This window comes from Nyctibius grandis, chromosome 13 (genome assembly GCF_013368605.1).
Source record: "Nyctibius grandis isolate bNycGra1 chromosome 13, bNycGra1.pri, whole genome shotgun sequence".
NCBI lineage: Eukaryota > Metazoa > Chordata > Aves > Nyctibiiformes > Nyctibiidae > Nyctibius > Nyctibius grandis.
Window position 1 is genome coordinate 9,528,339 of NC_090670.1, and position 23,015 is coordinate 9,551,353.

The 23,015-nt window shown below is 42.6% G+C and overlaps 1 protein-coding gene across 1 annotated transcript in view; it reads right to left on the reverse strand.

Moving 5' to 3' along the window:
* HTR2C (5-hydroxytryptamine receptor 2C) overlaps nucleotides 1–20,342 on the reverse strand; it is a 42,236-nt gene extending 21,894 nt beyond the window's left edge. Inside the window, exon 1 of the mRNA XM_068412069.1 lies at nucleotides 19,958–20,342. Coding sequence (XP_068268170.1) covers nucleotides 19,958–20,342 — 385 coding nt within the window. The remainder of the gene's footprint in view (nucleotides 1–19,957) is intronic.
* Between the last annotated feature and the right edge of the window lie 2,673 nt (nucleotides 20,343–23,015).

The following is a 23,015-nucleotide window of genomic DNA, read 5'->3' on the forward strand; positions in this document are numbered from 1 at the left end:
CTCATAGTAAAGAATTTCTTCCTAATATCTAATCTAAATCTACCCGCTTTCAGTTTAAAAAACATTCTCCCTCATCCTGTCACTACATGCCCTTGTAAAAAGTCCCTCTCCCACTTTCCTGTAGCCCCTTCAGGTACTGGAAGTCTGCTATAAGGTCTCCCCGGACCCTTCTCTTCTGCAGGCTGAACAGCCCCAACTCTCTCAGCCTATCCTCATAGGAGAGGTGCTCCAGCCCTCTGATCATCTTCGTGGCCCTCCTCTGGACTCGTTCCAACAGCTCCATGTCCTTCTTATGCTGGGGCTCCCAGAGCGGAACGCAGTACTCCAGGTGGGGTCTCATGAGAGCGGAGTAAAGGGGCAGAAACACCTCCCTCGACCTGCTGGCCATGCTGCTTTTAATGAAGCCCAGGATACAATTGGCCTTCTGGGCTGCAAGCATGCACTGCCGGCTCATGTTGAGCTTCTCATCAACCATCACCCCCAAGTCCTTCTCCTCAGGGCTGCTCTCAATCCATTCTCCGCCCAGCCTGTATTTGTGCTTGGGATTGCCCTGACCCACATGCAAGACCTTGCACTTGGCCTTGTTGAATTTCATGTAGTTCGCACAGGCCCATCTCTCCAGCCTGTTAAGGTCCCTCTGGATGGCATCCCTTCCCTCCAGCATGTCAACCACACCACACAGCTTGGTGTCGTCAGCAAACTTGCTGAGGGCGCACTCAATCCCACTGTCCATGTCACCAATAAAGATGTTAAAGAGGACTGGTCCCAATACTGACCCCTGAGGAATGCCACTAGTCACTGGTGTCCACTTGGACATCGAGCCGTTGACCACAACTCTTTGAGTATGACCATCCAGCCAATTCTTTATCCACTGAGTGGTCCATCCGTCAAGTTCATCTCTCTCCAATTTAGAGACAAGGATGTCGTGCGGGACAGTGTCAAATGCTTTGCACAAGTCCAGGCAGATGACATCTACCATCTATCCACCAGTGCTGTAACCCCATTGTAGAAGGCCACCAAATTTGTCAGGCATGATTTGCCCTTACTGAAGCCATGTTGGCTGTCACCAGTCACCTCCTTGATTTCCACGTGCCTCAGTATAGTTTCCAGGAGGATCTGTTCCATGATCTTGCCAGGCACAGAGGTAAGACTGACTTGCCTGTAGTTCCTTGAGTCTTCCTTTTTTCCCTTCTTGAAGATGGAGGTTATGTTTCCCCTTTTCCAGTCAGTGGGAACTTCACCAGACTGCCACAACTTCTCAAAAATGATGGACAGCAGCTTAGCAACTTCATCTGCCAGTTCCCTCGGGACCTGTGTATGCATCTCATCAGGTCCCATTGACTTGTACACCTTCAGGTTCCTTAGATGGTCTCAAACCTGATCTTCTCCTACAGTGGGCAGTTCTTCATCCTTCCAGTCCCTGCCTCTGCCTTCTGGGACTTGGGTGGTGAGGCTAGAGCACTTGCCAGTGAAGACTGAGGCAAAAAAGTCGTTGAGTACCTCAGCTTTCTCCATATCTTGGGTAACCAGGTCTCCCGTTTCCTTCCGGAGATGGCCCACATTTTCCCTAGTCTTCCTTTTATCACTGACATACGCGTAGAAGCATTTCTTGTTGTCCTTGACACCCCTGGCCAGATTTAATTCTATCAGGGCTTTAGCTTTCCTAAATAACCCTTTTGTTATTTGGTGTGACAGCCCAACTTGTAAAACCACATAATACAATGTTAAAGATTTGCATTAGCGTAAGAATTTTGTACACAACTTGTTACTAATTAAAACTGCTCACCGCTAACAGAGTCTACTATAAAAGACTTGAAGTTGGAAGATTCACTCTTAGATTATTGTGCTTTTATATTGAAGCATTTACAGCCTATAAAATGCCAGATTTTTGTCAAACTGCTGGGTGAGGACACATGAGTCAACCCAGTACAGCCTTCTTTACAGATCCAAAGATTTAGAAACACCTCAGACTATGACAACACATGTACCTTCATCCTGAAATCCTGGAATTCAGGTGACATCCCTCAGCCAAAAAGAAAACAAACAGGCAGCAACATCTTCATGTCCCTCTCTGACAAATGACGCAGGTAGGCGGTTGTGAATCCTGAGAAAGTCTGTGTTGAAAACGGCAGTGCAGGACGTGGTGATCCCGTTTCCCATAACAATGCTTCGGCATGTGTAACGTATTCCAGATGGGTAACATCAGAGCAAAAGTGAAACTTAACATATGACCATCATCTGGGTACAGTTGTACTCCTTTGCTTTTGAGTTTCACAGAAATTGTGGGCCTACTGTAAGTTCCATTAACATGAAGTAGAAGTTTAATATGGATAAATGAAGTGTGGGCGTACTGATATATTAGAAAGAACACTATTACCCAGAAAATTATAGTGGTCTCATGAGGTGGAAAAGGAAACTAAAGAAATGGTATTTAGTTAAGTTATACCACTGGGTTTTTTGATAGACTTGTTTTTGCTTTGTAATCAAGTGCAACGCTATTTTATTATCATGGTTATACTATTATTACAGTGTAATCTTGCACTTGATTACAAATCAAAACCAGTGATAACTATGATAATAGAATAGTGTGTTAACATAAGAATCTAGCAAAATGTAATAAAATAAACATTGCCGTAGATTTGACAAATGTAAATGAGTAATATGGGTGCCATAGTAGAACTAGTTACTCCCAAGATACAAAAGGTACTTATCCCAATATGGACTAGAAAGAGCTTGGAAAAATCATTACAGAAAGTAGATAAAGTAAGATGTAAAGGGTATGTTTAAAGGACTTCACTGTGGACGTTGTTTTTCCTGTGTTCATGCCTGTCAACATCAACTCTCCATGTTATATCAAACAAATAATCTCGTTCTGCTGTTGCGCATCTTGAATTGAGACATCTAGATAGACTTTTAACAGTAAAGCAGATTCACGACTTTTGGCTTCTGCTGTGTTAAAATGCAATCCCTCTTCCCATTCATTTCAGATCAGCTGATCAGAAGAAATCAACAAAAGCTTAACTGGCAAATTCAAAATTTTCCCCAACAAATTCAAAATTTAAATAGTGGAGTGAGAAGTAGTTACCATTCAGAACAAACGTGCAGACGTAAGAACAAAGCTCTGCTGCCTCCTAAAACCAGCCATCAATATTCATAGGTGTCAGACACACATTTATGGTCTTCTGCATCCCAGTAGGTGCCAAATAGGTATGGTAAAACCTGTCATACAATTTCCATATCTCAACAACACCAAGACCTTTTTCTACAGCTGCTGCCTCTGATTGGGGATGGAAATAGACTTCTATAAAAACAAACAAAACACCCAAAACTTACCTAAAATAAAAACACTGCAAAAAAAATATTATACATCAAAAGAAATGGATTGGTCAGGGTAACAACTGGTCTGTCCTGATAATTCCAGCACAGCTGGAGAAGAGAGCCTGCTGCCAACATGTCAACAGGAATGGAAATCAAACCGCTCAAAAAATAACAGAGAATCAACAGAACCTTACTGACCGTCCTGCCTTTCCCATACAATCTCATACCTAATAGCTGATGGAGAAACTAGGTATTTCATGTTTGTGCATTACTCATTGAACTTTGTAGTCTTGAACCTTTTTTACCTAGGAACCAAGATGGCATCTCGGAGGAGAGATTCACTCACTAAACCCACTGCTGTAGCTGTGTTTACCACAGTTCCTGCAGGAATAGTAACATTTTCCATCAACGAGACTTATTACAATCAGAAAACACAAAGGAGGCTGGAAAAATGGAATATATATTTGAAACTAATGCATGAAACCAAGATGCTGATATAGCATATATTGGTAATCACAGCCTGGGCCCCATGACAGGCTCATGCACAAATTCCCCTCATCTCGTTAGCATCTTTAATGACAATTTCGGCAGAAAAGCTAGCGGGGATCCATTCTGTTTCTCTTGTGAGTTGTCCATTCAGAAAAGGGTTGTATTGCGTCAATGACGCAGCATGCAATTTAGTGCAAGGCAGAGAAATTGGCATGTGGCCCCTCTTCCATCAATGTAATTTCCATTCAATTACCATGCAAGCAGATGAATCGCATCAGAGCCTCTTTCCCAGCAAGTGCTGATAAAACACGAAGTGGGAACTTAATGCTACTCTTACTATTAGGTCTCAGGGAAGTGAACTAACCTACAAGGGTATTTTTGCATATTTTAATGAATATTACACAACTCTAGAAGAAGAATTTCAAGAGTTATGTCATGTGAATTGGAGAAAGACATTAAAATCGTAATTTGCTGAATAGAATTTAATTATATCAATTCAACAGACAGATGTGAAAGGAAGTAGAAGAAAAATTTGAGTTACTTCTGAGTTAATTGACCCAATCCTGGAAACATTCATAATTCAAACTAATGTATTACATTGGTATATTTGTCTTACAATACATCTAAGTGCTTTTCAGAGATTTCACCTCCCTTCTCTATATTTCTATCTTGTGTAAAGCAGCTGCCTGCATAATGGCAGTGATTTTTCCATACTTCTGAGCTCAAAGGTTAGGGTGGCCCATTGCATGCACCTCTTCTAAAAATGCAGTAGTCTGTTCCTCAGGGTCTTAGCATGTCACCATCACTCAGGCTGAGCCCTTAGGCAAGAAATTACAATATTCTTGTTTTAATCACATGAAGAACATTAAGGTTACCATACTCTGAAAAGAAATCACACTTATTTTCACAAAATGCTGCCCATAACACAATACAGTAAAAGCAACAAATACGATAGGATGTACACAAATATACCAAACAGCAAAATGCTGACATGAGGCATCTATCTACATACAACAACAGACTTCCAGAGTGAATGCAGGGCATAATTTCCAAACAGAACAAGGATGAAAGAGTTTTTCAATGACATGTTAAGTCAAGGCAGAGTACAGAAATACAGCTGACCATCCTTGTATTCCTTCTGCATTTCCCCTTACGTTCTCCAATATCTGCAGCTGCAGCCAGCACAGGAAAATGAGCCATATGTTAATCTTTACAACAGACTGCAAGTAGGACCGTTCCTGGATAACTGCTCTTTGGCAAGTGCTGAGAAACACACATGCTACTAACTAGTTCTGCATCCCAGTTTCACTCTGCTGGGGTGAGCGAGAAGAGATAGCAACTTCTCAGCATGAGATAATACGTCCTAGATATTTGGTCTGTGAAAGTGTTGCTAGATTTAGCTGCAGGCACCTTCTAGGAGGGGAAGCAAGGGCTTTTACAGGTAAGAGAAAACAGAAGAAAAAGTAATAACTGGTATGTGGTGTTCGGGGTGGACAGAATGGATGAAGCCATTGAGATGCACTCCTCTGTCACAGCTCAGGCCAGGCTGCTCAGGTCACACATATGATGCTTCTAAAATAGAGAATATTTTATTTCCCACTTTCCTAAGTTAATTTTATGTTTGGGTAAAGAGTAAGAGGAGTTGCTATCCTTTCCACTCTGCTATTCCATGGAATTTACTATTCCGCTCTCTCTTCCCCTCCCCCTTCTTTTTTTTTTTTTTTTTTTTTTCAAAAAAAAAAAAATCATACTGTTTACAAAAATCAATAGAAGCAAATGTCAGTTCACATGCAGGTCCCTTTTTCACTGAGCAGATGCTGCTTGAGCACAAAGCTTTGTGGTGTGGTTGGAGAGGTGGTACACATTTTAACTGGGTCTTTCTCCAGATGGCCAACAGATTGTGAGACTGAGGGAGGTCCGAGCTACAGCCGAAGCCGAACTCAGGCGAGTTTTGCAAAGGGGCACCTAGGCTGAGACGAGCATCCATATCTAAGATAAAGTCCCTGTAAGAAGCTATCACATATAAATACATATGTACAATGACATAGATTAAAATGAACTCAATCTTGGTAAAATGTTTGCAATTCTGATTAAGTCCTTTCTCTTTTTTTTAAAGCTTAAATTTAAGAATAGGGGATTAAACATACCTAAGGAAGACTCTGGGTGGTCATGTCTCACATGGTCCCAGTGCCCAGAGTTGGTGCTGTTCTTCCTTTCAGATGAGGCTAAATCTGTCTGTGGGAAACACATCAGCTGTCTTCATTTTACTTGTCGTCTCCATGATCCGCCTGACACCTTTATAAAGCAGCAAATTTATCTCTGGAACAGTTTAGCATCATAGGGTCTTTCTTTTTATATATAACAATTCTGCTTTTCTCTGGCTTGTATCAGTTTCTGGTTTGCCACAAAGCATGCAAGTTTATATATCTTTTCAACTAAACTCATACAAGTTAATTACAATGAGTCAATGCACTTACAAAGCTACTACTGGATCTGACAGGCTACTGTCATAAAAAGTAAACAAAGATTCATGCATATTAAAGCACATTTAGCTTCACTGATCTAGAAGCAAATTGGGCATGAGAAGATTGCACTGACAGCATTAAACTGCTGCTGTATTTAAACTGACATCAGTATTCCTGTAAAACAGAAACGTAACTATACACACTCCAGGTTTTGGGGGCTTTACATTCCTGTGAATTTTAAAACCAGTTGCATCTTCCAAAAATTTTTAGCAAAAGGAAGAAATAAAAAATATAATTGGATCTAAATCTTTATTTGCATTAAATAACAGCATTTAAATGTGTGCCATTCAAAATCATTCTAATGAGTCATACTTGAAAATAAAAGGTTTATTCTGGATGGGTAATTCTCAATTACACCAGGCAGGCAAGACATGTCTGTCCAATTTAGTGTCTAAAATATGAAAAATAGCTCCCTGATTGGATGCAGCATACATGCTGTGGGTAAACTAGAAAACTATAAGGCCATATGCTAAACTAGTGTAAGTAGGAGTTAATCCACTGAGGTCACCTACAGTATTTTAACATTTCCCTTCACCTCTCAGGAACCTGGGAGGAGGAGAAAGGTGGACTCTTGGTCTTTTCTGCTATATTTGTAGAGGCTACATCCAAGCAAACATCCTCACTGAGATGCCTGGGTGATATTTTACACGGTTAGCACTTACCTAGGACTGCTTCCATGGTGTGTTTTAGGGTGAGACCACATCTCAAGTTGAGCCATGGTGCTGGAAGTGGTGCCAAAAACCTTCCTCCACTTAGCAAGTGCCCACCAAGGCTCTGTTACAAGAACCTGCTCTGCAACATGCTCTCATTACCAATTAGCTTCTGGCTTTATTTCAGACCACAGCATTAATTGGTTTAGAGATGATGGGCCTAACTGACCTAGTGATGACTTGTGGCCTGGTAGAGCTGTGAGAGAGGAAATACTGATAACAGGTTCCCCTGGGTAAAACTGCAATGGGAAAGCAGCCCAGTTTATCGACTTTTGAAAGAAAGTTGCAAAGCACATATATGTCTTACAAAGTACAAAGGGACATGGAGGCTCTGCTTTTTTCACACTGCAGTGTTAGGATTTTCTATTTAAAAACTGCTTCTTGCAAGAAAGTTGAGGTTGGCAAAGAGATTAATTTTTGATTTTGTAATAAGGTGCTCAGAGATTTGTCATGGCTTTCTGTTGCCACACACTGACACATACAGATCCTGGCTTCAGCATCCCAACAGCAGGCAGACCTGAAAGGAAACAGGCTCTGGAAGATGTAAGATATGACTGCAGTAGCTCAGTGTCTTTATGTACCATAAAGCTTTAACATAACTCATAACGAGTTATTAACGATGTTACTAAACAGCAGTGCCACGAAGGGAGCTGCATTGCAGTGGCAGAAGAGATTTCCTTAGACTCAGAGGAGAGCAGCGAAACACCTGGGACCCTCCTAGATGAAGGATGCTCCCATAGTCATGTCAAGAGCTACAGTCATGACCAGGCAGGAGGAGTGTAAAGAAGGTTGGAGGAGGCACAGAAGTGCTCTGGCAAAAGCCCTAGCCACTCTGAACTTGCTGCCAGTGTTCCCACTGACTTTAGAATGGTCAGGATCGCCCCGGCGCATTTTGTAGGAAGCTATTCCCTAGGTCCACATGTAAGCACAGGGGAAAAATCACAATGTTACCTACCTCCAGCCTGCTGCCACTGATCAAAGCAAAGGAGGCAGTAACACATTTAGAAAATAAAATCTAGGGTGTTCTTTAACATTCCTGGTTTTCTAAAAGGACAGACTTCTGTTTTCTACTTGATAGGTCACCTTTAATCTCAGAAATATGGATTCATGCTTCCATGCAGCATTGTCCAGATTAGCACAACCAGTTTTGTTCAGACCTTTCTGCAAGAGGCTCCATCCATGAAAAAACCTGTCAAACCCACAGGGCAAATGCTGAGTCTCTGCAGCATCCCTCACAATCTGTGAAAATTGGGGCCACAAGCACCTTTTCCTGAAAAAGGCCAGGATTAGCTCTCAGCCTGGGAGGGCTGTAACACGCCGAGACTATCAAACAGCACATGCGTGGCTCGTTCACACCTGGCACCCATCACTGCCAGGCTAGGATGCTGGCACAGCACCCTGATGTGCACCCTGCTCTTGAGTGCATACCTAGGGGCTCTGTGATCCCCTCGACTTCTCTGCAGAGGTGTTGTTTAATTAAATGTAAGACACGCTGATTCAAAGGGTGTGCAATCAATAAATGCTCTAGCAGCCAACAGAAAGCAGCCATGCAACCTTTTCCACAACCAGCCCTCGTGATGAAAGCTACAGAAACAGAAGCTGTTGGAAATTTTTGTGCGGTGTTCATCAGTGCTGGACTGAGCAGCCTGATGTCCACGTGCAGCAACATCATCTCTGGAAGATCACAGGCTAAAGGCTCCATTAAACCACAGCAGGCTAAGCAGCTGGCTGCTTAACAGCAAGAGGTTAGGAGGAACAAAAAAGCATGTTTACATATGTTGAAATGTTTATTGTTCTCTCGTGTTTTCTCCTAAAGCTGGTATACAGACAAGATTTTCTTGTCAATGAGAATGAACACAGGGAGGGTAATAAAGAATACCTCTGCCTACACTGAGAAGCAGGCTGAAGCCAGAGCTAGATGATATACAGGCAGCGCAGAGTGAAGAAATAACAAGAAACTGGCAGTTGGTAAAAAAATAAATAGTAACAGTTCTGCCTCTGTATCTGACAGCAGAAGTTGGTCTTCAGAGTCCCATAAACTGATGCTCTACAATGTGGATTATAGCTGAGCTCAAATTAGTCATAAGGACCTGGCACAAAACTGCCAGGCCCTATGCACAGCAGGTAAGAAAGGCGCCATTCAAACTCGCTCTTAAGGCTGGCACTGATTTACCCTGGGGAAAATCCTCTTTGCAACAGCAAACCCCTTGCTACTTCATCCAGAGCTCAGCAGTACAAGAAGCAAAATTGGAGACTGAAAGCAAGGGGTCTTCTACTCTCCTCCTGAAAAAGAAAAGACTTGCCACGTGCAAGCGAACCCAAGCCATTCCAAAGTGACAGGCAAGAAGCTTGCAGGGAACAGCTAACATGTGAGCTGGTTTATCCTCAGACATAGCTGTCTTCATCATTGTCAGAGATGGATCTGCTGAGCTCCTTTCTTGGAGGAAGGCACTTGCAGACCATAGAAACCAACTCCTGTTTCCCACAGGCTCCTGAGAGCTGCCCAGCTCACAGCACACGCCTACAAACCGCACACTGGATCTCACAGCTTCACGGTGCTGGAGTGGCTTTTGCTCTTCGAGCACGCTGGAGGACGGCATTTGAGTTTCTCAGCAGTGTTCCAGGGTTGGAAATTTGTTTTCATTCAGTGTTAAAATAAACGTGAACTTTCGAAGATTTTTGCAAGAATAGAGTTATGTTAAAAAATACACATTTTTTAAAACAGAAGTTCTACTTTATATCTTGAAATATAGTCCAATACACCCTAGTGATTATTATGTTACTGGCTAAATTTTTAATTTTTGCGCAACAGATCATCATGAAGCTGGCAGAAGGGGGACTTGGACTCCCACATGCTGCAAAAATACTTCACCGGCAACGAGAATAATCCCATTCCTCTTCCAGATTCCCAGGAGAAGCACTGTAGACATGGATACACTTCTACAGGTTTTCAGTTTTGGCAACACACCATATTTTAATCAAAATGTAATTAGACAAAAGCACTCTGAGCAGTTTTATTTGCCATGACACACTCGCTCAGGATGCTACATGTCTCCAGAGCGGTGGCTGGCGAGAGGCCCTTGCTCCCCCCTTTTCTGCAACACAAGGCATCAAGTGGTCTATAGCACAACAGAGCCCAGGCTCCCACAAGCTACGGCAGAGCAGCTACAGGAGAGCAGGAGCTTCACTGAGTAAAGCATTTGCTTCCAGAGTGCGTAATGAAGAATAACAGCGTTCATTTGCAGAAGGAAAGCGCAGAGCGGTACACCTTGTGCAACATGACCTTCATGTCTGTAACCAAAGTTAATGAAGCCTTGCTGAGAGCCCAGAAGGGACACTCGTGCATTCGTTATAGCCAGTTATTAATGCTCAGTTCACTTGTCCTACCTTGGGTAACAGATGGCAGTGCAGGTAAGATGGATATCCAAATATCGCAGAGGCTGGGTGATAGTTACGGTTGGTTGCACCTGTGCATCATTGCCCCACAATAGGTGCTCTGGCTTTGGCCCCTACACATTGCAGGCAGCAAAGACCATGGCCTGGGCTGGGGTTTGGTGTGGCTGTGCACTCTCACACAGTTTGGAGGAAAGATTCAAATCGTCCTGCCAAACACAGCGGGAGCCGCTGACACAGGGAGCTGCCTGTGATCCTTTCTTGTGGGGCACAGGATCTCCAAGGACGCAATGCAGACAATACTTGGGGTACACTGCCAGCGAGTCCTGCCTGCTCCTCTCCCTCCCAATATACTGAAATATATTCCTGGCTGTCACATCCCGCTTGCTATGATAATGCTGCAGATTTACCAGCTGCTGTTGCCACGCAGAGGCCTGCTAAGGAAGGGACAGATTTGTCCTGAGGGAGAGAAAAGAGCTTCCATACAAAAGATTTCCAGTGGTCCCATGGAATTTTTCAGGAGGAATTTAAAATGCAAGGCAAGGTTTTACTAAAATTTGAATTTTTGTGGGGCTGGTTCCTATTATATTAAAAGTGACAAGCTTTCTAAATCTGTCCATGCAGCTGCAGCACACAGAGAAAAAACAGCTCAGTTACTGATAAAAACATTACCATCTGCCCAAAGAAGTGATGGCAGGTTAAACACCAAACACTGTTATAAATTAATCTACTAGAAGATACTGCAGGTGTTAGAAGTGATGCAAAACTACTTTCCAGAGGAACAAAGTGCACTTTGTAGCACTTTTTACTCTACCCAACTTTAGGTTGAGACACTGTTCAGAAGTCAAATCCAACTCAAAGTAATGCTTTAACGTAATTAAAAGAAACATCCTAACTGACAACAGTCTTTCTGCAGTCAGCAGACACTTCCCTGACTTGCTTCCTTGAATTTATCCAATTTATTTATGGATTGTTCCCTTGCTTGCAAGCCTTGAAACCAAAATCCATGCATCATCTCAAAAGGAGAAACTCATCAGAAAGAAAGACAAGATGTAAGCTTGACTTTTCACTATCTCCTTCCTAGACCAGAATCTTACCATCAGTGCTGTCTATGTGTCTCGTCTTACATAGCATGGCAGTAGCTCATCATGGGAGAGGTGGAGACAGCCCTTCTCCAGTTTTATGGGCTGCTCATTTTTGATCTTTCTCTTGCTCAGCCTGATGAGAACTAAAACTTCAAGGGGGCTTACAAAGGAGTGTATGAAGAAGCCACTTCAGTCAAATGAATGTTCCCAGACAATAGGAACAATCAGTACAGATGTTACCAATGACATGCTATTTTACTGAAAATAAAAACAAGTTTAAGCATTGTGTCTCTCTATCAGGGGGCAGCTGTGCCCACGTAAACACTTTTTGTTGCTTAGCTGCATCCATGGTTTGACATCAGTTGTGCTTCCTCTACATTCCTGGCCCACCCAATATTCCTAATTCTCTTTGGATTGTTGCATGACAATGGAGAGGAAGACAACAAAAAAATCAAATACCTCAACCTACTTTCACCAAGGGATAAGCCCTTTTTTTTTTTAAAAAAAAAAAAACCACAATTTTTTATTTTGCATAGCTGCTACAAGACTGCAACATGCCTTCCTGAAGAGTGTCCAGCAGTTTTTTCTATGAAATTAATTGAGAAAATGAAAGACAAATTCATGCTAATTTAATTTAAAGTGTTTATCTCAATGGAGAATATTGCACTAGAGTCACACACAACCTGCCTGTTGAGAAAGTCCTGGGGATGGGGCTTCTCCTTGGATGAACAAGTGGAATTTCATCAGTTAGACAAAAAACAGTCCAAATGACTGTATCCAGCTTATATTGGTGCCATTCTACAAATATCAAGTTTGATTTCTCATGTCTCATAAGAATACAAAAAACTTGAGGAGATTTTCAGACAAGACATCAATAAAAAGACATGTCAAAATAATGAGAAAGAATAACAAAAAGGCTAGAATAAGTTAAATTCCTGTGACAAATTTAAAAAATAATTCTGCCTTAGTAAGAGTAGCAAGAAGATGACTCTGAAGTACCACAGAGCACTATGGTCTTTAGTTCAAAGTGCTTTGCACTGCTCAACTGATGACACTTTCCCCACTAGTGTCACACTAGTACCTTGTACTACTAGTAGTACGGGCAGAGCAGATCCCGCTCTCTGAGCATCACTTCCATGACATCAGGGTTTGTATTCAGAACAACAGTGTTTGCTTCTGGAGGTCAGAGAACTAAGGCCCATCTGCATCCCTAAAAATAGTTTCCTTATAAATGCACCTGAACTGCTGCCAAAATCAAATTTTCTCAGGGCAGAGGTGGATGTTTATAAGGCTCTGAGAAGCTCAGCTGGCACTGGCTCACACCGTGGCTGGGCTGGCAGCCCACAGCTTTTACCCTCACTCCCAGGGTTTTGCTGCAAGCATTTGCCTTGACTTCACTGCTCTTATGACAGTCCCTCGCTTTGCTTTCTCTTTTCTTTTGGCAGCTCTCTGAGAATCCTGGTTGTAATCCATAAAAAACTTGTTTTCCCTCTGCTCCTTCCCACCATCCCAGCTCACTGATCAAAGGCAACAAACACGTATGGGATCCAGTACTGCTCCGTACTGGCTCCTCTTGAGTGAAGGTGGTGTACCTCTGGCATAATTTTTAATGGCATTATTTTAACAAGGTGAGATCTCACCTTTCTCCTGACAGTAATCATGTTAATACTTAATATCAATCATATAAATATTTAAAGCCTCATTACAGTATAGATAGAAACAGTAAGTATCCGTGTAGCCCTTGGAGTGCCCAAATGCTTAAACCTCATAAATATTTATGTTAAAAGAGCTCCTCGAGCTTCCACTGTGCCAGGAGATGCTGCCGGTGCTCTCTGGTGATGAAGCCTTGGTGACAGTGTGCTTGTTTTCACTCCTTTTCTCAACATGGTGTTTCTGCTCTCCACTGCCATGGCGCCAGCCCTGGCTCCAGGCACCATGGCCCATCGGCCAGGCTGGGAGGGCTCCAAAATCCCAGAATGTCTAAAAATTTCAACTGACCCCATCAGTAGCAGGGCTGAGCATGGAGCAGCAGTTACTACTGGCAGTAACACAGACAGTTAAACAAGCTGGGAGAGGAAAGTGACCCCCTCAGTACTCCCCAAGGGGTCCAGGAGCCCAGAACCAGTGGGATGATGTTGCCCCAGCACGGGGAAGCACCCACGATAACATGGCACAAGGAGGACAACGCCAAAGCAGTGCAGTGTGTGACAGGTCTGGACAAAATGCCCACTGCCCGTTCATGGAGTTTGGGTTTACCATTTTTCCAGACCATTGGTGGATTTTAAGCACAACTTGTTCTGTTAAAATAATGCAGGGTGATCTCACCGGTTTGCTACATCAGTCATAATTGCTAGATTAGATAATAACTAGCTAAAAACTAAGCCAGTAGTTTGTCAGAAAGGGAAGACTGTTAATTAATCCAGCTGGACTGACACAGTCACTTACACATACCCACAACTGCAGTCATTTAACTCACAACCATTAACACACTAAGAGTCAATGAAACTCCAGTATAAGAAACACCACTTCTTATTTCATCTTTTTCTACCTTTTTTTTTTTTTTTGAGAATGAAGGGCCAAAACAACAACTTTATTTAACTCCGTGTATTCTTCCCACACAGCATTTGGGCACAGGTGCCTGTAGCTGGTTGGCAGCAGTAAATACTAACCTGTACCTTGAGAGTCATTACTAGAAATCAGCATGGAAAAAAATAAAATTAAAAAAAAAAAAAGAGCAGATGGCCCCAGTGTTGAAGGAGCACATTGCTCCTTGCTGCATCTTCAGAAAATACCCGGCATCATCAAGGTGCGCAGCTTGCCCTGGCACTGCTGAGGACATCTGCATTACAAACACTCCAGGCACCCTCCATCTGTCCTTTCAGGTATTGACTGCACCCAGGAACTTATTCAGCAACACCTTGTCCTTGCCTTGCCTGATCAGGTCTCTCTGCATGATGTTCACTGCTGATAGCAAGTGCCACCCTAGAAAGGCAAGGCAGGGTCAGGCAAAACGCAAAACGAGACTGCAGAACAGGCTGTTCGACCGACAGCTCTTTCTGCTCCCCCCCTTCCCTCTGCAAGGGGAATAAACAGCCAAGTCTGCTGCAAGTGCTCAGCCTATCTCTGTCACCACATAACAATGATGATAATTAACAATAATAACAATAACCTGGATGCAAAGCTACTCCAGCAGTTGGGCCTAATGGATGCTGCATCTGATACCAGCCCTCCTGGAAGGTGCGCCCAGCTGCCAGCATTACAGTGTTTCTTTGAAACTCAAAGAGAAGAGAGAAGCCTGGGCACCTGGAGTCGCAGATGAGTGTGCTGGCCACTCGCTGGCCACAGTCTGGCAACTTGTTGGCAGGTGTGAGCCCATTTCATTAGAACAAAGAAAGTTTGACACCTCCTGTAATTTCTACTCAGATCTGCTGATGAGATTCTCTTGCATTCCTTCACTAGTCCTAGTAGACAAAGAGCAGCCCTTTCTTTCTTGCCCATAAACACTAGACACGATGCAAACCCACTACTGTTTGTCCCTAAAATGCTCCAAGGTGAGGAGACAATCGCCATGTGTTGTCAGAAGCTCCATTACGTGCAGAATACCTGACACCCTATCAGACCAATATTTTTAATTAATCAGAAGTTTCTCCACTGAGATTGAACATGATGTTAATTTCTCATTTACTCTCCTCAATACATGATTATTAATTAGCATACTAATTTGTTTAGTTCTTTTGGAACTGCATGTCATGGAAAACATTCTAAGTTGTCAAATGCAACTCATTGATTAGTCCAAGACATTTAAGAAAGACTAATTGATAAATATATTGGAGCACTGACTAATTGGTGAAAAATCCAGCATGATGCATCCTGGCATCCCTTCCTTTGTAATAAGATTATTGAATTAACTGACAACTTGATTTTTCCTTCTTTTAATTAAGAAAAGAAAACCACAAGTCTTTGTGAAGGGTGTTTATTCAATTTTCTAGTTATGCTTGAAGTGAAATCTACTTCATCTACGTTATTAGCTGAAAAGTAAGGAAATGAACCTACTCTGCAAACTAGAATCTGTCACTGGGGCAGAGAGAGATGATGTGGTAACTTAAAAGCGACTTCATCACTCTTCTATTTATTAGATGTAGGTTCCTTTCTGATTACATAAATTAAAAGTGACTTCTACAAATCTGGAAGAATTGTGCTGCATTTATTTCTCTGTACAGCGTACAGCAGCTTTTGAAACAGCCCAGAGTTGTAATATGTAGACTATATAGCATGCACAGGTTAAAATATACAGAGTAAAAGTGACTGAACATTCACAATTATGTCTCCAAGCAGTAATGCTTTCCCTGCTCAGTCCATGGCCATGAACTCTGGTTCTTCTCAGAGGAATTCTGCTAATGTGTAGATGTTTGCCCCCTTAATCACCAATACTGGTTTGTGTGCTACCCTGTCAAACAGAATAGAAAACCTACTAAAGATTTGTATATGTTTGGTTTTCCTGACCTCTAGCTCTTATAAAACAAGATAAAGTCCACTGTCCTACTGGCCACTGTGGCATCCAGAGTGCTTGCAGGCTGCTATAAGAAGAACCATTTTTCCAAAAACAGCAGCTCAAAGGAAACCAAGAAACCCTGTGTATTTTCATTTAGCCTGCACCCAGGGATAAACAATAAACAGTTTTCCTATCACCCAATGCCCCTTCCTCTTTTGAGGAAGGGAATTAGGAAAAGGAAGGAGACTCATGGGTTAGAAGTTAAACAGATTTAATAAAATAAAGAAACCAATAACAATAACAACAGAAAACACACAAAATTATACTTACATATAGAGCACTTGCAAGTTGCTCCAGGAATGAGAAAGGGGGAAGATGAGAACAGGGGAGAGCAAAAAAAACCCCACCTCTTCCCAGCAAGACCTCCCTTTTTTAGTGAACTTGTTGTTAATGATATAGAACACACCTGTGGGCCAGCCTGGGTCAGCTGCCCTGGATTTAACTGCTGAGGGCCTTGATCACCATGGCTGGCCTCAAATTGAAACCAAATCCCAATGAAACCAGGACACCGTGTTATACAAGAGGCCAGATTTTGTCCTCAAAACCAGTGTGTGTAATAGTGCAGAGATGCTGCTTATGACACCAGATAACACAGACTCAGGAATAAGGGATGGATCTTTGGAGTCTGTCAGTTATAATAACAGCATTTGTTAATTTACAACTCTGCCAAGAGCCTTTCCAGCTGCTGTCCCATGTTGCCATAAGAACTGCTCTACCAAGCTGAGTATAATATACAATATACCTGCCTTCACTCCCTGCCAAAACTAGAAATAGGTATACGACTCTGAAAAGCTTGATGACTCCAGCACATGTGAAGCTGAGGAAGACACGGCTGTATTTGGTCCAAGTTGTATGCAGTGATGAGTGACAGGGTTAACCTGCTTTTCCTCTGTGCTCCTACATGAATATTTTATTTACATGAACCATCAAATGCTGAGGTTGTTGATGTGCCCTGTTAGTCTTATATCCTAAGGGATTTTTCTAGATGCCCAGAAAAGGGCATCTGCATATTATGGTAGATTTAAAGAGGAGCAATACCCTTTGACACAACCTCAGTCTTTGGTCCTCTCTCAGACATACCCAGTCAGTCCGTGCCCTTTAGCTTCTGGGTATCAAACCAAGTGTTTATTTTCAGGATGAATTCGCAAATAATCACTTGGGAGAGGGGACAGACTTTCCCTACTCCCTGTGGCAGCCTTCTCCCCTTGCTGCTGGAGTGGCACAGACCTGGCTGCTTACTTCCACAATTAGTAGCTTAAATAATATAGAAAAGTGATTTCACAGGAGTCCTGTTCAAATCAGTCCACAAGTTCCTCTGAGGCTCCATTTTCCCCAAACTGATCTTTTCCTCCTCCCCTCACAGAGACTGAAGGCAGCACACCCACTTTGGTCCAGCCCAGCAAGGGCTACCAAGCTGGCCCAAGGGAGCAGTGCCAGCACCCAGCACAGGTCTGGCAGCCTCCTGGCTCCCATGAAATAACAACAGCTAGTCTCATTTCTCACAGTATTTCCACAAATTTTCCATGCCTGTTCTGAAATTATAGCTTTTGTCAAAAAAAAAATCTATTTAGTGCCGTTTGCCTGCGGAGAAGTGTTTGGGCCATCAACAGCTAATACTGGTGCTCTGGTAGAAAAGAAGAATAATTACAATTCCTCTTCAGATCAAGGATATTTACTTGCCTCTAAATATGCAGCATGCTTTAAACGAGATTAAGTAATAATTTTCTAGGCAGAACAGAAAATCCATTTCCATTAGTTTCCAAAGACTAAGAAAGTATGTATGTAGGAAGATCACTTCCATAAATTCACCTTTTTAGAATCACTGGGTAACCCAGAATTTATGCAAGTGCAGGTCAATCAAATACTTCAGTATTTATATGCTCCCTTTCAAGCTCCAGGGAACTGGAGTAAAATGCTAAAAATAAAATAAACATGTAATACGCAGAAGATTTAGAGATGGGACTATTCTGACAGCCCAGAATAAAAGGCTTTATGCATAAGATCTCAATGGCTAGATCCGTACCAAAATCACATATTGATTTAACTCACTGTAGAGAAGCTTTGGAAAGATGCGTGCTTGATCAATGTGTTTTAGAAATGAATCTCTGTCTGACTTTATCATTTAGGCAAGTGAAGAAGTCACATAAATATCCTCACATTTTACTTTATAGGACAGTAAACGAATTTCTAATCAAATCTCTAAGTAAACAGCATTATTTGTTTCCAAGAAATATCAAACACTTTTCAAAGAAAATCTGAAAACAGACTTCAAAATTATTGTGTTACCTGTTAAACACACACACATTATATTGATACGTGAGTATACAAGCATGATAATCATAGATACAGAGGCGAACGCAATACCCCTTTGTAATATCCAGGGATGGAGAGTCCTAGCACCATACTGAAAAAAATCTGATTCGGAGCCTCAGACAGATGAGAAATTGGATGTGTTTTATATTTTACTCCGTTGAAGTGCTAACAGTGATTCTACACTTGAGTGCAGGAGCAATGCCCCATTTCGGCACAAACACACTGACCCTAATATGGTAGGGGAGAAATAAATGCTTACTCATTCAGATCTCAGTGTTTTAAGACAGAGGGCAGTTTCTCAGGTTAGAGATAGCAAAACTGAGGCACAGAAAGGCAAAATGACCCCCTGAAGAGCACAAGGCAAGCTCAGGTATAAATGCCAAGAGTGAAGGCTTTTCTTTGAATGCTATTAGTGTACACCTCTTTTCTTAACCACATTATTGCTCAATTCCCACTGATACCAATGGGAGCTCGAGGACTGATTCTGACCTGGCTTAGAGCTGGGTCAATCACAAACACACTCCTCAGGTTTTCCCTAAGCTCTTGTGTCCTAGCTAATTTTGGGGCAGTCCAACCAAAAGGTAAAAAGCTGAGTCACTGTTCCACTTTCTCTGGGTAGTCTCGGCAATAAAAAAAAATGGTGTGCCAATTCCATTCATAGGTCATTCACAGAATCACAGAATATTAGGGATTGGAAGGGACCTCGAAAGATCATCTAGTCCAATCCCCCTGCCGGAGCAGGATTGCCTAGACCATATCACACAGGAACGCGTCCAGGCGGGTTTTGAATGTCTCCAGAGAAGGAGACTCCACAACCTCTCTGGGCAGCCTGTTCCAGTGTTCGGTCACCCTCACCGTAAAGAAGTTTTTCCTCATATTTATGTGGAACCTCCTGTGTTCCAGCTTGCACCCGTTGCCCCTTGTCCTGTCAAGGGATGTCACTGAGAAGAGCCTGGCTCCATCCTCATGACACTTGCCCTTTACATATTTATAAACATTAATGAGGTCACCCCTCAGTCTCCTCTTCTCCAAGCTAAAGAGACCCAGCTCCCTCAGCCTCTCCTCATAAGGGAGATGTTCCACTCCCTTAATCATCTTCGTGGCTCTGCGCTGGACTCTCTCTAGCAGTTCCCTGTCCTTCTTGAACTGAGGGGCCCAGAACTGGACACAATATTCCAGATGCGGCCTCACCAGGGCAGAGTAGAGGGGGAGGAGAACCTCTCTTGACCTACTAGCCACACCCCTTCTAATACACCCCAGGATGCCATTGGCCTTCTTGGTCCCAAGGGCACGTTGCTGGCTCGTGGTCATCCTGCTGTCCACTAGGACTCCAAGGTCCCTTTCCCCTACGATGCTCTCCAGGAGCAGCATTCCCAGCAGCATGGAAACAAGCTCTGCTCCCAGCAGAGCATCACAATCACCCAGCAGAGCGTGAACCTCAGCACAGACCCTTGGCCAAGACCACACTCCCCAAGCTACTAACACATGAAAAACTGGGCAAAGCAGATTGCCTGCAGCCTCAGGGGATTCCCTGCGAAAGTGTATAATCAAACAAGAAGGGAAGTCACTTACCATACAGGACTGTAATGAGTGACACGGGCATGACCAGGATACCCACCAGCATGTCTGCCACTGCCAAGGACATCAGGAAGAAGTTTGTAGCATTCTGCAACTTCTTCTCCAAGGACACAGCCATAATTACCAATATATTCCCCCCAATGGTCAGCAGGATGACAACCAAGATCAGGAGGGCTGGCCAGTTCTTCTCCCTCACGGACATCCGCGAGACTTCACCCTTCTCAGAGGCATTAAGAGGATCAGATGTAGGCAAACTCTGATTCAGAGTCAAATTGCTGCTTAAGGACCAAGCCATCAGACCACCATGCAAACTAAAATCCAGCGTAACAGACACTGTCGTTAAGCTGAGTAATATTCCAGTGCTACTTAAAGTGCTCATTGTCTGGGACTGGTTTTTCTGTCTCTTAACTGTGCCCCAGAGATGATCCCTTTTCCAAATTGTGGGTCCAAGGCAGATGCCGAACTTCACAAAACCTGAGCCAGAAAATCATTTGATCTTCCATAGTGAAACAAACCTTACAGAAGTTAGCGTGGAGCTCTTCTAGCTTTCTTGGGTATGATGGAAGATGACCACTGACCAGCAACCTCAAGGGAAAGGAGACTTTGCAATCTCCAGCTAGTTTCCAGGTCCATTATTCTGAAAAGGAAAGAAAAAGTATGTTCTTCACTGAAATCACAGTATACACAACACCTTCTTTATCTCCAGGAAAATGACATTCTTATTCTCTCCTTTCCTGCTGGCTAGGATGTTCTCCAGACTGCAAGTAATTTATCTTACAGGTACAGATGATGCCTACAATTATGGGGGAGAGAGGGAGAGAATCACATCAGTGTGTTCTGGCTGGTTAAAAGCTGATTATCACTAATTAAATGTTTTGTGAAACCTGCAAAAGCAAGTCTGAAGAGCAAAATACGTTTCAATTGATAGCCACTTCACAGATACTCTGCCACTGTGTAAAATAGTGATTGCACAAAATTCCAACCAATCCAGATAGCGCAGCCAAAGCACAGTGTAAACCACCACCTTAAATGGAAGCGTATGGATATATTTTGTATATTCTGAGATAAAGTACAGGTGTTGTAAAAACACTCAGATGTTAATGATTAACTCTTCTATAATAATGAAGACTATAGTTTGTTTTTATTGGGAAATAAATGGAGGATAAGACGCAATATATATTAGGTAACTTTATATGATGTTATGCTGTCAATCTCTCCAAACAAACAGATAACAAAGAATTAAGAGAAGAGAAAGGATAAATTTTCATAAAAGCTGAACAGTTATTTCTGCTATTTTTCATCCATTTTTGTGCCACTCTGCTTCCGTGCTGATCACCAGCACGCAGCTGGGCCAGTAAGCCCAGCCCCACCAGCCTGCTGCCCAGGGCTGCTGCCCAGCGCGTGCAAATATCAGCACCTTCATCACACACACATTTGGTAGCATAGATTTCCTCAGAGTATCTCACATGATTTATGCTTCTTCACAAATTAGTTGACAGTGAGGGCAAGTCAGATTACGTCCACTGACTGCCCATGTAATACAGGATAGAAAGCATCACGCTGCTGGCTCTGAAGGAGTCCATTAGTCTCATGCGTTGACCTAATTCAGCAAATTAAACATACTCTTAACATCAGGCACATGCCTACAGCCACTGAAACTAAAGGCATTTATTCCCAGTCCTGGCTAAATCACATCCTCAGGAACTTGATTGTTTTGACTGCCAATCCTTTATGACTGATGGAAACAGCAGCTTTGCTTTGCATTCCCATTGTCTCAGAGTCAGGATCATAGAAGCATAGAATCGTTTTGGTTGGAAAGGACCTTTAAGATTATAGACTCCAAGCGTTAACCTAACACTACCAAGTCCACCACTAAACCATATCCCTAAGCACCACATCTACTCATCTTTTAAATACCTCCAGGGATGGTGACTCCACCACTTCCCTGGGCAGCCTGCTCCAATGCTTGATCCTAACAACGATATGTAGCATAGGACTAAAAGCACAGAAGGAAAGCAGTTAGTAGAACAACAAAAAACCCCGCACACTATATGGAACTTGACCAGTAAGTAGAATAAAATCAACAGCATACAACTTATTTTGGGCATATCCTCAACTTTTTGTGTAGTCCACAGGAAAAGAGCTGTTCACAGAATCACAGAATCAATCAGGTTGGAAGAGACCTCTGGGATCACTGAGTCCAACCATTGCCCTGACACCACCATGTCAACTAGACCATGGCACTAAGTGCCATGTCCAGTCTTTTCTTAAACACATCCAGAGATCGTGACTCCACCACCTCCCTGGGCAGCCCATTCCAATGTCTAATGACCCTTTCTGAGAAGAAATGCTTCCTAATGTCCAACCTGAACCTCCCCTGGCGAAGCTTGTCCCTTCTTCCAGAGCAAATAGGGTCTCTTTTTTTCCTTAAGTTCTAGCCTAAGTTCTCTGTTTAACCATGCCGGTCTTTTTTCCCCTTCACCGTTAAATAAATAATAAACAAAAGCCAGATTTTTAGCACTTGAATACACTGTGGCACACAGGTGACATAGCAATTTGCTATCCAGAGATTGAAAGCTAAATGTAATTCATGGGATTACATTAGATTTTGTGTAAAATAAGAAGCGCTCAGAGTCCTATAATAAAGTGTTTAACATTCATGGAGGTTTTGGAAACTTACTAATGGGCTTTGTGCACAAAAACATTTCTTAAATGAGCAGTGCGTACAATGAACTCAGATTTGCTTCTACATTTAGTTAATTACTCACAAAGGGTCTCTAAACCTCATATTTAGGAAGAAGTTTTGCACTATGTGCACAGAAAATAATTTTGCAGCTGCACATGCAGATGAATTAGCAAGTAGTCACTGGACCATTTATTTTTTCCAACTTAGCTGGTCTAAAAAAATGTCTCTAGAAAGTTTCAAAATACTTCAGAGTATTTTTTTTCAAAACACAGCTTTAAAGCTGTGAACAAAGTTAACTGTTTTTCCAAAGAACCTTTCCACAGTGAAGGAGACACGAGGCAGCTTTGTGGCACTTGAGCTTTGCTG